General features: G+C 42.3%; 1 protein-coding gene across 1 annotated transcript in view; it reads right to left on the bottom strand.

The window, feature by feature from the left end:
- Window positions 1–15404, bottom strand: part of LOC145413230 (multidrug resistance-associated protein 1-like) — a 682216-nt gene that overhangs the window by 288210 nt on the left and 378602 nt on the right. The window contains exon 13 of the mRNA XM_080282961.1: window positions 12041–12208. Within this exon, the coding sequence (XP_080139087.1) occupies window positions 12041–12208 (168 nt within the window). The remainder of the gene's footprint in view (window positions 1–12040; window positions 12209–15404) is intronic.

The raw sequence follows: 15404 nt of genomic DNA, 5'->3' as shown, positions 1-15404 counted from the left end.
TGGTGCGGCCAAGAGACAGAGGTGGAAGGGAGCAAGTAAGAGAAGGAGAGTTAATAAGACGAAAAGCCTCTGACTCCACCTTGTTGAGAAGAACTGTATGTCGAAGCCTCCCCTCACATGAGTGTTGTACTCGACTCAGAGGCGAATAAAACCCCTGTGCATAGTCAACAACTGTACGGGGGTAAAGTGGGGCATGGGGTCGGTTTAGCATATCTAATCTTTAGGAGGCAAATTTTACCAGAGATATATCCCAGGAGAATGAAGCCTCTTGTGTGTCCGGAGATTATGCAGTGTATATTTTTGCTTTGAATACTGATAAAAGTTACAGGATACTCCTGCAGAAGATTTTGGTTAAAAGACGTACGAACTGAGTATCTGGTACATTATAAACTGCGAGACTGCTTTTTCCCTGACTAGAGATATGAGCCAAGTCAGACAATAGGTGTGTCATAACCTCATCTTATGTTTGTTTAAATAACATCTGAGATGAAGTAGCTACATGGATTGAAATTTCGCTTACTGACCGACATAAAAAAAAAATAGTCAGTGGTGATGCCTCTGACGAACATCACTTATAAGTGGACCTCTCCTGAACTCAGTTGTACAACCAGTACTATCCATTAGCAGATCAATCATACAGATGTGGGCATCGTCAGCCGAGCTGCAATATTTGCAAACGAGTCAAAAATAGGAGGTAATGCGCCATACTTTGAGGACACGGAATTAAGTAAGGACTCTGCTACAACAGAGGAGTGGTCAGACTGGTGGTAAATGCCGTTCGGCCTGGACAAGTGTAACGTGATGCACATCGGACGCGCAGATCGAAGATCCATCTACTCACTGTTGATAACAGCATTACTGACTGCTTGACTCAGAAAGTGTACTGATCAGCAGTGACCTTCATTTCTCCAAACAGTACTTAGTCGTAGTGAAGAAGCACAGAGGCTTCTCGGGAAGTTTACGTACAGAAACAGGGAAACAATCCTCTCCCTGTAATATTTTCATATACGGCCATATATGGAATGTGCATTGCATTTCTGGTCGTCGACTCTGAAAAAGGATGCTGTGAGTCTTGAGAGTGTCCAGGCGCTGACTACCAATGTGATCCCATCCATCAGGCACATGGGTTACCTGGGAAAGCTGCAGGCACTGAACCTGCTTTCATTAGAGACTAGGCACTTGCGCAGACAGCGAATTGAAGTTTTCAAAATCCTCTGCAGATTAGAAAACACTCATTACCAACATATATTTAGTTTAAACAGTAACTCGACGAGGAATAACGGTAGCTTAGCCTGTAGTGTAACCTGGAACCAACTACCAGGATAGATAGTTGACAGTTCCTCAACGGAGTAGTTCAGAGCTACGTTAGACAGTGTTTTGTTAAGCCTAATGTTGTGGTAGATTGGTTGTTTCCTGCTTTCCTCTAACATTACCAAGCCCTGCGGCCTTTTTCCTCTGTGTTAGGTGTACTGTATTTACTTCATTTTCCATGCCCACTCTCCTAGTGGTCGAGGGGTGTATGGAAAGCCTTGATCTTATTTCTCTCACTAGTGGAGTAGCAAAGTGTACCTGGCAACTATTTCATGGATCCTCCTCGGAGTGGGTCGGAAAATCTTTTGAGGTAGAAACTGTCCCTGTAACGCTCCCCTCTCTCTCTCTCTCTCTCTCTCTCTCTCTCTCTTCTGCCCACTATTCTTCTGAACTCTGCTTGCATTCCTCCCTTTTCACAGCGACATGTAACACCCATCTAGCTACACATTCATGTCCATTTTCTGTCCATCTTTGATAGCGCAATGGTTAACTGGTAGCCTGTTCAGTGTTTCATGTGTGCAACTGGTCAGCTCTGGAACTGCTTTCCTTAGTCTGTCTTTTCCACTGAATATAACCTCCACTTTCAGTGCAATGTGTCCAGGCATCTCAAAATAACGAATATTTTTCGGCCACGTATTTTCGAAGGAACGAGACTTACAGTTCCTACGCCTTGGATTCTTTCTTCTAAGCATTATAGAAAGTAGCCTCGCTCTTAACCCCTACGGTCCTGATGGGGGAAGAAAGTAATGAATGATAATGTAGAAAAGTACATGTTAGTAACTTCACAAGCAGAAGACATTAATTTATAACTGTCATTAATGCCGACATCTGGTTTCCACACTCAGTTTCTGGCTGAAGTCTTCTCCGTATGTCACTCCGGGTGCCAGTAGGATACACACTACCGTAGATATTTTATCTGTAGCTCTGCTCTTGCACATCATAAAGTGGGCCACCATGAAACGCAATTCTAAGACATACTTGCTTCAGTTACCTAGTTGACCTAATTGTACCCTACTTCCCAGTTTCGAGGTGCTGACTCCAAGTATATGGACTGAGACATAAATCTGGAGGGCTTTGGAGGAAGAGGCCTGGGATGCTGTCAGTTGTTCTTGTTGTAGCAAAATGGATAAGCCAGCCACCAACTGAAGAGCAGAAAATATGTCGTCATCCCTTGCAAGAATTATCTATCTATCTATATCTATATCTATCTATCTATCTATCTATATCAATATCTATCTATCTATCTGTCTATATCAATATCTATATATCTATCTATCTGTCTATATCAATATCTATCTATCTATGTCTATACCAATATCTATATATCTATCTATCTGTCTATATCAATATCTATCTATCTATCTATCTATCTAGCTGTCTATATCCATATCTATCTATCTATCCATCTATCTATCTATCTATCTATGTGTGTGTGTGTGTGTGTGTGTGTGTGTGTGTGTGTGTGGTATTTGGGGGCGCTCACTATCCACTCACTGGATGTAGTGCTGCCCTCGGATGTCTGTCTTTTCCTCTCCTCCTTCATTTCATTCATTCCTCTTTACTCTTTCTTTACTTCATTCTTTCCTCTTCCTTCTGCCTACGGGTGACTTTACACTCCCACATTTGTCTTTCTTTCTTTCACTCTTTCCTGTTCTTTTTGTCTATGGGTGACTCTACACTGCGTGACAAGCCGAATGGTTTCCTGTACACCAGGAATCCATTTGCTATGCTGAGTGGTAACCATAAAACTAAATTATAACGCCTGGTGGTTTAGTGGTAATTAAGTCGCTCCAATCGGATTGAGCCTGTGTATGATTATATCCAAGGGATGGTTTGGGTTTATTGCTCACATAATGCCAATCAGGGATGAGTGAGGCTGGTCACTCTCATCTTAAATGTCAGGACCAACTTGCCTAGCCCCGGATTCCTACGCTCCTCATGGGGCGACACAGGATTGGATGATATAAATATCATCATCATCATCATCCGAACCTCCTTTCCCACCCAAGGGCAGGGTGAGTAGCAATGTCCAGAGAGCCCGACTTTGCCCAGTCCAATGGGCCGCGCTTCCAATCACTCATCATTCAAGCCACGGGAATCCTGGCTATATCGGATACGCTTAAAATATTTACCACGTTCTGTAGCTTCACATAAACGTATCCGGATGAGTCAATCCGGACGCTGCCACGTTAAAAAGGGTTGTCAAAATCCCTGATCATGCACTTCTCCTCACAACATTCATTCAGCTAGCTCGATCTCTTATCAGTTCCCTAACCTCACCCCCTTCCAAACTTCTCTTCCTCAGACACTCATCCACCATATCTCTCCACCTTCTCCTTGGCCTACCTCGCCTCCTCCCTCCTTCAGATTCGCTCAGATATACCTTTTTCACCTCTCTATTGTTATCCATTTTCTCCACATGACCATACCACCTCAGTGCATTCTCTTCGATTCTGGTGTCAACCGACTTCCTCACTCCACACCTTTCACGAATCACATTATTTCGTATACTATCCACCCTCTGTACTCCACATGCATTCCTCAGCAGACGCATCTCCACTTCTCTTACTCTTGACTTTTCATTTTCATGCCACACCATAGTCTCATATCCATATGTTAAAGTTGGCACTAACACTGCCTCATGTAAGCCTCGTGCAGCTGCAACACTCAAGCTCTTTTAATTATCAAGACTTTCATTGCACCAACTACTTTTCTTCCTTGTGTCACTCTACTTTCAACTTCTTTTGCCCATTTTCCTCTCTTTTCTATCACTGTGCCCAGGTATTTGAACTCTCTCACAAATTCCAGTCTCTCTCCATTCACGATAAAATCACACTGGGAGTCACCTTCTCTCTCATTAACCATGACTTTACTCTTTTCTGCATTTACTCTCAAAACTCTGCACTAGCCTACCAAGTTCTTGTCCGGTACTTGCAGGCAGTACTGCATCATCAGCATACAACAAATTTGAGATATTCCATCCATCACCATTCATTACCAACGCCATCCCTCTCCCCATTTCTCATGTTTTTTCTTCTCTCATCATCCCATCCATATATATACTGAACAACCATGGGGACATCACACAACATTGTCGCATGCCAACACCGATCGCGAACCATTCACTTAGATACCCATTAACCCTTACACATGCTTCACTACCATCATAAAAACTCTTGACAGCACCTAGCAGCTTACCCTTTACACCGTACATGTGCAAAACGTTCCACAATTCCTCGCTGTCTACTTTGTCGTATGCTTTTTCCAGACCCATGAATGCCATAAACACCTTATGGCCCTTCTCACAAGACATGTCTGCTATCTGTCTCACTGCAAATACTTGATCCACGCATCCTCTGCCACTCCTAAAACCACCCTGTTCATCACTCACTAGGACTTCTGATATCTCTCTTACTTTATAATAATTTTTCCATATACCTTCCCTACTACACTCAATAAACTTATGCCACGATAATTCCTGAACTCACTTCGTTCATCAATATTTTTGTACAGGGGTACAATCACAGCCTTTTTCGACTCTGCTGGCACAGTTTCACTCATCCATGCCTGCCTACATATCTTAACAAGCACTTCATTCCACTCTCTCCACTACACTTCAGCAACTCTGCATAGACCTCATCAACCCCAGCTGCTTTCTCATTTTTTAGCCGCTTCACAGCGCTCTTCACTTGTGCGAGTGTCACGTTTCATGGCACTGCATTCCTTCTTTGCACCCCCCCCAAACCAATCATGATTACAGCCGCTCAGCTCTCTCTATTTCCATTCATCAGGCCTTCAAAGAAATTCTTCCCATCTGGTCCTTACTTCATCTCCATGGGTTAATAATCTACCACCTGCATCCTTCAAACCATCACATTTCTTTCCTCTTTCATTTCTACATTTCCGCACATCTTTCCAGAATAACTTCCTATTTTCAGAGTAGTCGGCACTCATTTTCCTTCCCAGATCATTATTTACCTCCTCCTTTTTCCTCTTCACTAGTCTCTTTACGTTCTTCTTGCTCTCAGTAAACTCAGTTCTTATTTCAACTGAACCCTTATCCTGTAACCACTTTAGCCACATCTTCCTCTTTTCCTCCACTGCTCTCTTAACCTCCTCATCCCACCATGCCGTACCTTTCTTCTTTGTTGTTACTCTTGCCACACCACACACCACTTCACCATTCCTAACTAAGCAATCCCTATATGCATTCCATAGGGTGTCCAGATCCATTCCATTCCAGTTCACTGATTCTAACTCCTCCTTTACTTTGGTACTGTAATCATCTGCCATTTCTTTGATCCTTAGCTTCTCAACTTTCAGTTTTTCTCCCTGACTGCTCCTCTCTCTCTCTCCTGATCCACCTCACTCCTCTCAGCTTGATCTTGCATACCACAGTCATATGATCTGACAGATTTCCACATCGTCCCCTTACTGCCCTCATATCCGCAACCATTCCCATCATCAACCTTTCTACGAGCACTTAATCAATCAGGCTTCTTTCAACACGATTCCCGTTTCCGCTATACCATGTATATTTATGTGCATCTTTGTGTTTGAAATACGAGTTACAAATGGCCAACCTCCTCTCCTGACACATATCCTTTAGTCGCTTCCCATTATCATTTTCTCATGGTAATCCATAACAACCCAATATGTTATCCTCAGGACCAGTGCCTACTCTTCTATTCATATCCCCCATTATGATCACCTTGTAGCTCCTGGGCATTTCTCCCACTACTTCATCCAGTTCATCTCAAAATCTGTCTTTCTCTCTTTCACTCCTGGCCTCACACGGTGCATATGCTACAATGACTGCCACTTTCACCTTCTCAAACTTGAACTTGACATACATACACCTCGAACTGACACATTTGTAGTCTCTCATTCCACTCTGCCACACCTCATTCATCAACAAAGTAACTCCTTCCTTTCATGTTTCTCGCTCATTCATTCCCGATCTTACACATTTCACACCCTCGCAACCCTCCACTTCACACCCTTTCATATTTGTTTCACACAATGCCATCACAGCATATATCGCACTTTTGAACACATTCACCACTCCCACCCTCTTGCTCTCCTCATTCACACCTCTCATTCCACATGGCCACGCGAGTCTGCCCATTTGGTTGGGACCCTGGGCAGGTATTGGACCCTCCGAGGCTCTCCGAAACGACCGCAATGATTAAGTGATTTTGGATACAGGAATCTGGGGGACACTTTACCCTGCCAGAAACCCTGGTTATATGGTTACCACCCAAAGGAGTAAATGGTTTCCTGGGTACAGGAAACCATTTGGCTTGTCACTCAGTGTAGCTCATATGGCATCACTCTACATTGAGTGAGTGGATGATGGGCACCCCCATCCACCATATATATATATATATATATATATATATATATATATATATACACACATGAGTATACGTATGTATGTATGTATGTATTTTTCTCTGCCCCTGACCCCCAATCTCGTGAACGCAATGAGTCCAGACATACCAAAATGAATGGATCTTCAAATTTACTTTACTTTTTCGAAAGAACAACTTCGCGGGCTTTGCCCATGTTGCTTATATAGACAGATAGATGTAGAAAGATAGATGGATAAATCGGTTGTGCCATGCCAAATAAAAGAAAGCGAAAACAAAGCTGCCATTCACTTAGAATTAAAGAATGGTTTTCAGGCTGTAAGTTATGCTGAGTGTGACACTGATGAGTTGAATGGCAGACTAACAAAAGTCCTAAGAGACTCAACAGAGGTAGTAGCGAAAGCTAATAATTATGTCCAAGCCAACAAGTACTGAAAAATGACCCTCAGGCTCATAAAAAGAAAGGAGATGAATGCAAAAACAATGGAAGACGAAACAGAAAGAGTTACATTAATTAGACTTGTCAAACAAGTAGACAGGGAAAAGTGAAAGATAGAGAAGCATGGATCAGATCAAAGAGAACATCAAAACATTAAGAGTCTGAAGCAGGTCTTAAGTAAAATGGCACTAGGAAAGCAACAAATTATATCCCTGAAAGATAAAAACGGTGAAGTCATTAAATGCAGAGATAGGATGGCGAAGAAAGACAATGAATTTCACAAAGAACTGTATGCATCAGAGACAATAGTACCAATAGCTAACTTTTCAGTTGACACAAGTGAAATACCAGAGATAATATCAGACGAAGTAAGCATTTCTCTTAAAAGTATGAACAGAGGGAAGGCTGCACGAGAAGTTGGAATAGTAGCAGATTTACTGTTGGATGCAGGAGTAGAAGTACAAGACAGACTTAAACACTTATTTACTCAGTGTATAAAGATGTAGAAAATTCCCAAAATATGGTGTAATGCAACAATAATTTCCCTTTTCCAAAAAGGAGACTCAAAAGATCTTTGTAACTATCGACCCATTAGCTTATTACCAGTTATTTAGAAACTCATCACTAAAGTCCTTACAAACAGGAAAAAAAAAAAAAAAAAAAAAAAACTAAGCTTGTGAACGGGCAGGATCTCGAAGCGGGTATTCGACTACTGATGATCTACACAATGAATCCGTTAATTGAGAAAACTACAGAAAATAATAAACCACTGTGCATAGGTTTTGTTTGTGGTAGGTGTGGGCACTCCCCATCCACTCACTCGATGTAGTGCTGCTCTTGGGTGACTGTCGTTTCCTCTCTTCCCTACTTCTTTCTTTCCTTTCTCTTATGTCTTGCTTTTCTTATTTCTTTACTCTTACTTCGTTCTGCGGGTGACTCTAATCTGTGTGACAAGCCAGATGGTTTCCTGTACAGCAAGGGTGGGATTCTCAAATATATTTACAATCGATTCCTTGTCGTAACTTAGACATGTTTTTTCATGAACAACTGGACAAGTGAAGATTATGCAATCCTTTCCCTGACTGTCCTGCGGAATAACTGCTGTAATTTTCGTCTCACAACAAAGATTTATTTTTTCAAGCAAGAACAGAAGATAAAATCCGACAGCCTCCTTGTCCCTCCTGCAATTCAAAACCTGAGTTATGAGAGGAATTGATCGTAAATGTGTTTGTGTATCCCGGCCCAGTAAACCATTTACTACGCTGGGTGGTAACCATATAATGAAACTATGGCGCCTAGTGGTTTAGTGGGAAATTAAAGCTCTCCAGCCGGATTGAGCGTGTGTAGATTCATATCCAATGGGTGGTTGGGGTTTATTGCTCACGTAATGCCATTCAGGGATGAGTGAGGCTGGTCATTATCATCCTAAATGTCAGGACCAACTTCCCTAGCCCCGGGCTCCAACGCTCCTCATGGGGCAACACGGTATTAGATGATATATGTAGATGATGATGATGCTTTGGTTTTGTTGATCACGAAAAAGCTTTCGACTCAGTGGAGCAGAGAGCAATTATAAATTCATTGCGGAAAGAAAGAGTAAATAAAAAAAAAAAAAAAACATAGCCTACCGGTACGTATAGAAAGAGAGAACTGCTAAATTACATAAAGCCTCGGAAAATTTAAAACTTAGGACGTGCGTCACCAAAATTGGTTACAGCATGCCTAGAACCATGGAGTGAACACAAATAGAGAAAATCTAAACCAATTAGGATTTGCAGATGACAACGTCCTAATCTCAGAAAATGCTGAGACATTGCAAGAGATGTCACATAACCTAAGCAGAGGAAATCTCAAAGTAGGGCCAAAGATGAACCGGAGTAAAACTAATGCTTAATCCAAATACACCAAAGAGCGTCATCAGAATCAGCGAAGAAATCTTTGAAGACATTCTATCTATCTATCTATTGCCAGACGCCTTAATCCCGAAAGGGGAGGCCACAAACAAACCGCCTCTTTGCCGCCCTGTCCCCTGCCATTTCATTGCCCTGTTCCCAGCTCACACACCCCTCTCTCATATACCTCTCCACTCCATCCCTCCATCTCATCCTTAGCCTTCCCCTCCCTCTACCCCCTTCCACCTCGCTCACATACACTCTCATCGTCAGTCCCTCGCTCTCCAACCTCTCCACATGGCCAAACCACCTCAGTGTATTTCTCCTAACACTTCCTATCACATCCACATCCACACCACAACGCTCCTGCACTTCCTTATTTGTCAGTCTCTCTCTCCATGTGACTTCACTTGCTCCTCTGAAATAACTCATTTCCACTGCTCTCACTCTTGACTTCTGTCCCTCCGACAACTGGATGGAAAGTTTTGGGTAACCATAGACACATCATAAAAAGTAGACTGCCATTATGTATGAAACGAATATTATATAACAAAGGTACAATCCCAGCTATGGCGTAGGGTTATGAAACCTGGATACTGACAAAATCATCACAACGAGCAATGGAAAGGTCAATTTTGGGAATACCTTTACTAAACGAGAAAAGATCAACTTGGGTGAGGGCGCAGACTAAAGTCAAGGACATTATAGAAGTTATAAAAGAACAAAACTGGAGGTGGGCAAGACATGTAGCAAGAATAAGGGATAACCGATGGAGCAAGAGGCTGACTGACTGGACTGGAAGAAACTGTAAACGTTGCAGAAAAAGCTAGCGAGGAGGTGGTGAGATGAGACAGAGAAGTTTGCGGACAAAACGTGGCAGAGATTGGCTCAGTCAAGGTATTCATGGAAAAGTTTGGGGTAGGCCTTTGTCAGGCAGTGGACTTGCATTGATGATGATGAATATATATATATGTATATGTCTATCTGTCTATCTATCTATATACAACAAAGAGAGAGAGAGAGAGAGAGAGAGAGAGAGAGAGATAATATAGATAGATAGAAAGATAGATATAGATATAGATTATAGATAGACAGATAGATAGATAGATATAAATATAGATATAAACTTGTGACCATGGAATAAGGAAACCAGGAGATGAAATGTTTGGATAATTGTATGGTTTTGTACATTCCTTTTCTCAGTTTACAGGACCTACCTTACCCCATCTTTACATGTGGTAAATTTCAGGATGAGATAATGATAGCGGATGGTGCGTAGTTTTGTTGATGTCTGAGCGCTGTGCATGAAGTTGAATGTAGAGAAGAGTCAAGTGACGGTGATGAGAAGAAAGGTGATTCCCAGAAAGAAGGTGATTCCCAGTGTGTTGTTATGATGAATGAAGAAACTGGAAATGGTAAGAGAGTTTATGTACCTGGGTGCGGTGATGAAAAACAGAAGTACATGTAAATGTACAAAAAGTGGAAAGTACAATGGCAGGGCGAAGGAAAGCGACTGGTACTATGAAGGCTTTGATAGGAGGCAATGGTCTGATTGTGGCGGCTGTGAGAGGTTTAACTGTCTCCTCTTACGTACTGGTGTGAGACTATGGTGCTTCATGAAAATGAAATGTCAGGAGGAAGAGCAGTGGAGATGGGACTGTTGAGGAGTGTGTGTTGGGTGAGGAGAGTGGACAGGAAAAGAAATACTGTGACTCGGAAATGATGCGGCGTAAAGAAGTCTGTGAACACCAGAGGGGAGGAGAGTTTGCTCAGATGGTAAGGGCATGTGGAGATTATTGGAGTGAATAATGTGGTGAAAAAGGTATATCTGAGAGAATCTGAAGGTGGGAGGGAATGTGGAAGGCCTAGAAGGCGATGCATGGTCTGACAAACTGTTCCCTCCTTTGCTCTGCACACAAATTTTTCCAGTCGATAATCAGGTTATTAAAGTCTCCCAAAATAACCCAGTCAGTACTTTCTATTACTGATTTTATTTTGGTGTACCGTATTGTATCATTTTCCTCGTCTACCTTGAGCAGCATTTATATTACACCGAAAAGAATGGGTTTATTAATCTCTGAGAATTCCGACACGAAAAGACTTGTATATTTCAACATTCAGTTTACTTCTCTATATTGCATTTATATGGTTCTTAATCCATCCATCCATCCATCATCCAATCCTATGTAGCCCCATGAGGAGCGTAGGAGCCCGGGGCTAGGGAAGTTGGTCCTGACATTTAAGATGAGAGTGACCAGCCTCACTCATCCCTGAGTGGCATTACGTGAGCAATAAACCCCCACCACCCACTGGATGTAAATCTACACACACTCAATCCGGCTGGAGCACCATAATTACCCACTAAACCACTAGGCGCCATAATTTTGTTATATGGTTAACACCCAGCGTAGTAAATGGTTTCCCGGTGTACAGGAAACCATTTGGCTTGTCACTCAGTGAAGAGTCACCCATAGGCTGAAGGAAGAGGAAAGAATGAAAGAAAGACGGCCAGAAAAGGAATTGTAAAGTCACCCGCAGAAGGAAGAGGAAAGAATGGAAGAAAGAAAGAAGAGGAATGACGGAAGAGAGGAAAGGGCAGACACCCAAAGCAGTACTACATCGAGTGAGTGGACGGTGAGCGCCCCCACCTGCCACCTAATTTATAGTAGAACTCCCTCGCCGGTTTTGTGCAGTTGCGATTTTTCAAATATTATATTGTTTTGCAGCGATACTTCAATAAGTTGCTTGCCACGAGGGTTTAACCATGGTTCTGTAAACCTAATTATGTCGGAATTTTCGGGAATTGCATAAGAATTAATTTGTCTCGCTTTGAAATAATACTTCTGGCGTTCACATACATTATATCCATAGTACGGTTGAGTCTAGTTTTGCCTGTGAGACACTAAAATTAGCCCTGTTTACTCGTTTACTCAGTCGATATGACATTACTCCAACGAGCCACTAACCTAAGGAGGAGGAGGAAGAAGAATAAGATAACTGCACTGAAGTCCTACTTAAAGACTCACCTTGCCACTCATGAGGCCATTTGGACCAATGACGTGAGTGAAAATATGGCGACCAACATGTGGGTCAACAGCACTGAGAGAATCATCCAACAGCAACAAGTCAGCATCACTGTAGGCAGCTCGGGCCAGGGATATTCGCTGCTTCTGTCCCCCACTCAGGTTGATGCCCTGAAATGCATTGTTGTTACTGATGCACACACACACACACACACACACACACACACACACACACACACACACACACACACACACACACACACACACACACACACACACACACACATACACACACACACACACACTTGGAAGTCGAGAAAATGTAGCCACAAAAGTTCTTTTTTTGTGAAGGATGACGGAAGGACAATAGGAAGCGAGAATAAGTAAATTAAGAATCGATGTTTATATGATGTACAGCCAGAGGCAAAGATGTTTGGATCAGTTTCTTAAGGTATGGCTACAACAAAGAACATATGTAAAACAGACTGGACAAATGTACTTATGGAGATAACACAACAAGAGTCTGCCTCAAATCATGCACACTACAACTTGGTAAATACAAGTAGGTAATAACACACACACACACACACACACACACACACACACACACACACACACACACACACACACACACACACCAGTCAAACAGGGAGATCCATAATAACGTGATACCTATGAATGATTGTGGAGATTCTGAGTCCCATTTTTCTACTGGGCTATGTACAAATTTATGACGATTAGATACAGACTAGTTAATCAGCCAAAATAAAAAATGAAGATAACAAAGGATATTTTAAGCTTCTGAGAAAAAAAAAACTAACCTGAGTATGTAATCATATGACTCGCATTACACACAGACAGCAAGATCAAAATGTTTCTCTTCACTCATTTTGAAAGGAAAAGTAGTAGGAGGTAAAATGCGGATTTTATTGCATGGATAAATAAAGATTTATGTACTGGACTTGATAAAATTTTGAATGATTATTATCGTCATCTTCATCCTGACCTTATTTTTCCACCTTAGGATGGTAAGAGACAGGGTCAAGAAAGCAAGGGAAGACAAAACTCGATGCAGGTGAGGTGGACGCTATTAAATCTGAGTCCTCTATTGGACACCTGCGTGTACTCGATCCTGATTGGTTGTTATAAATGGGAGTGGCTCTCCGTAACCTTGGAAGGGCGTGGAGATCTTACGCTTGTCTACCGAGTTAGGGGTTTAGTTCTTTGATGTACCGTGGTTCTAGTAAGGAGAGTTGTCTGACATCTTCACATGTAATTTTAATTTCCGAATTTTCTTCCAATATTTTCCTTGTAAGGGCATTTCCGTACTCCTGTTTAAGGTGGTTCTTTAGGTGCTCCAGCTGTAAGGAAGTAACTAAGGCGTCGAGACAATTTCATTGTCGTTATGGCCACATAGGCTATGGAGAGGTCTTCGCAGTTCCCTCGGTGACAAGAAAACTTGTATACAACATGCAACCTCTGAAGTATCTCTCTCTTTTGGTGGGGGCTCTTCTTTAGTAGCAGGTGACTGGTCTTTTACTCTTGTGGTATTTTACAGGTTAAGTTTTCGGGGTTTAACAGCATCACTTTTCGCTTCACTATTTGTTTTATAATTCTTTCTTGTTCCTTGTAGGCTGTTGAGAAGGTGGCTCTGTAGTAAAGTTGATGTTATCCTCCTTATTTATCTTATCTGTCGGTATTCTTGTTGTACCAGTTATCGATGATTTTCCTTGTTCGTCGGTTAGTGTCCTTATTAGAGAAACCATTGCTGATTAATACTTGCGTAGAGCGTTCGATTTCTTTGTGTACTTTCTGCCAGGAGCTGCAGTGAGGGAATGTTCTTCAGATGTAAGCACCTATGGTTGAGTCCTTACATCTCTATGGGCACTCATTACCACATGTAGGCAGTGGCCAGGATTCATAGCCTTCACGTAGACATCCGTGTTGAATGAGTATTCATCATGCTTCACGAGAATATTGAAAAATGTCATCGTTCCATCAACGCTGTTTTTTACTGTGAGCGTAAGGCCGGAGATCTCTTGCACGCAAAGGCCAAGGTGTTCAATATGCTCCTCCCTGTTACTATTAATAGAAACATCGTCGATATACCTGTAACACATGTCTTGTTTCTTTGTCTTGCTGAACACTTCCTTCTCGAAGTATCCCATGAAAAAGTTTGCTAACAGCACTCCCAGGGGAGAAACTACAACTACACCGTCTATCTGGCAGTTTTTATACCTTTGCAGACAGATGAAGGGATCTTCCTTAGTACAGCCCTTGAGCAGGCGATGTAGTACCGATTGGGTGATGTTAAGAGTAGGAAAGGAGTCATCATGGTATACACGACTGAGGATGTATCCGATGGTGAGGTCACCTGGGACTTTTCGTAAATAACTAGCAGAGGTAACCAACGTTGCCGGGCCAAAAAGGAGAACTCTCTAATCCTATCTGTTCTAGTTCAATCTTTCTTTCTACTCCAGAAAGACCATGTACCACTTTTGCTTTGAAGTGGAATTATAAGAGGTCCAGGAACTTTTTATTTCAGCTTTTGCAGACTAACGCACAGTATACAGTATGTGTGTACTTGTTTACCATTAAAGGTGACCTCAAATGACCTCCAACCGGTTACCTGAAATGACCTCAGAGGTCAACCACACATTGCCTATGTCTGAACTGGAGGTCATGTGAGTCTCCATGCCAAAACTTGGGGTGCTGGGTCCAGTCATTCAAGTGTGTATTACCGGTGACCTCAAATGACCTCGGAGGTGAACCTCACATTGCCTATGTCCGAACTGGAGGTCATGTGAGTCTCCATGCCAAAAATGTGGCTCTGGGTCCAGTCATTCGAGGGTGTATTACCAGTGACCTCAAATAGCCTCCGAGTAGTGACCTCAAATTGCCTCGGAGGTCAACATTACATAACCTATGTCAAAACTGGAAGTCGTGAGTCTCCTTGCAGAAATAAGGCTGCAGAGGTACCCGGCGTTGCCCGGGCTAAAAAGGCAAATACTCTTCTGGTGACCCCGAATGACCAAGGTATAAATTTTGACCCCCTGAAATCATCTTCGTGTCACCCTGATCCAGAATATATATAAGGGTTTGGGGGTCACTAACCCATTGTTTGGGAGTGATTGAAGATCTTGGCTAGGTTATAAGTTGGTGCAGGGATTTGAGAAATTATTGGTCTAAGCTTATTGCTAGGCTTATACACATTTACACTGCCGTAGCTATTACTCATTCCATATTCACCAGAAAGCTTGCTGAATTTAATGCTGTTGCTTTGGAGTTATTGGTCTCAATCAGTTTGTTGACTTTCCTTCTGAGTGCTTCTGTTGTATGTTTTGTCAAGTTAGAGAATCTCGTCTTG

The sequence above is a fragment of the Coenobita brevimanus genome, chromosome 95, assembly GCF_032717465.1.
Source record: "Coenobita brevimanus isolate Jiangsu-jjx chromosome 95, ASM3271746v2, whole genome shotgun sequence".
Taxonomy (NCBI): domain Eukaryota; kingdom Metazoa; phylum Arthropoda; class Malacostraca; order Decapoda; family Coenobitidae; genus Coenobita; species Coenobita brevimanus.
Note: the sequence above shows the minus strand (reverse complement) of the source record. Positions and strands in the feature narration are given on the sequence as shown.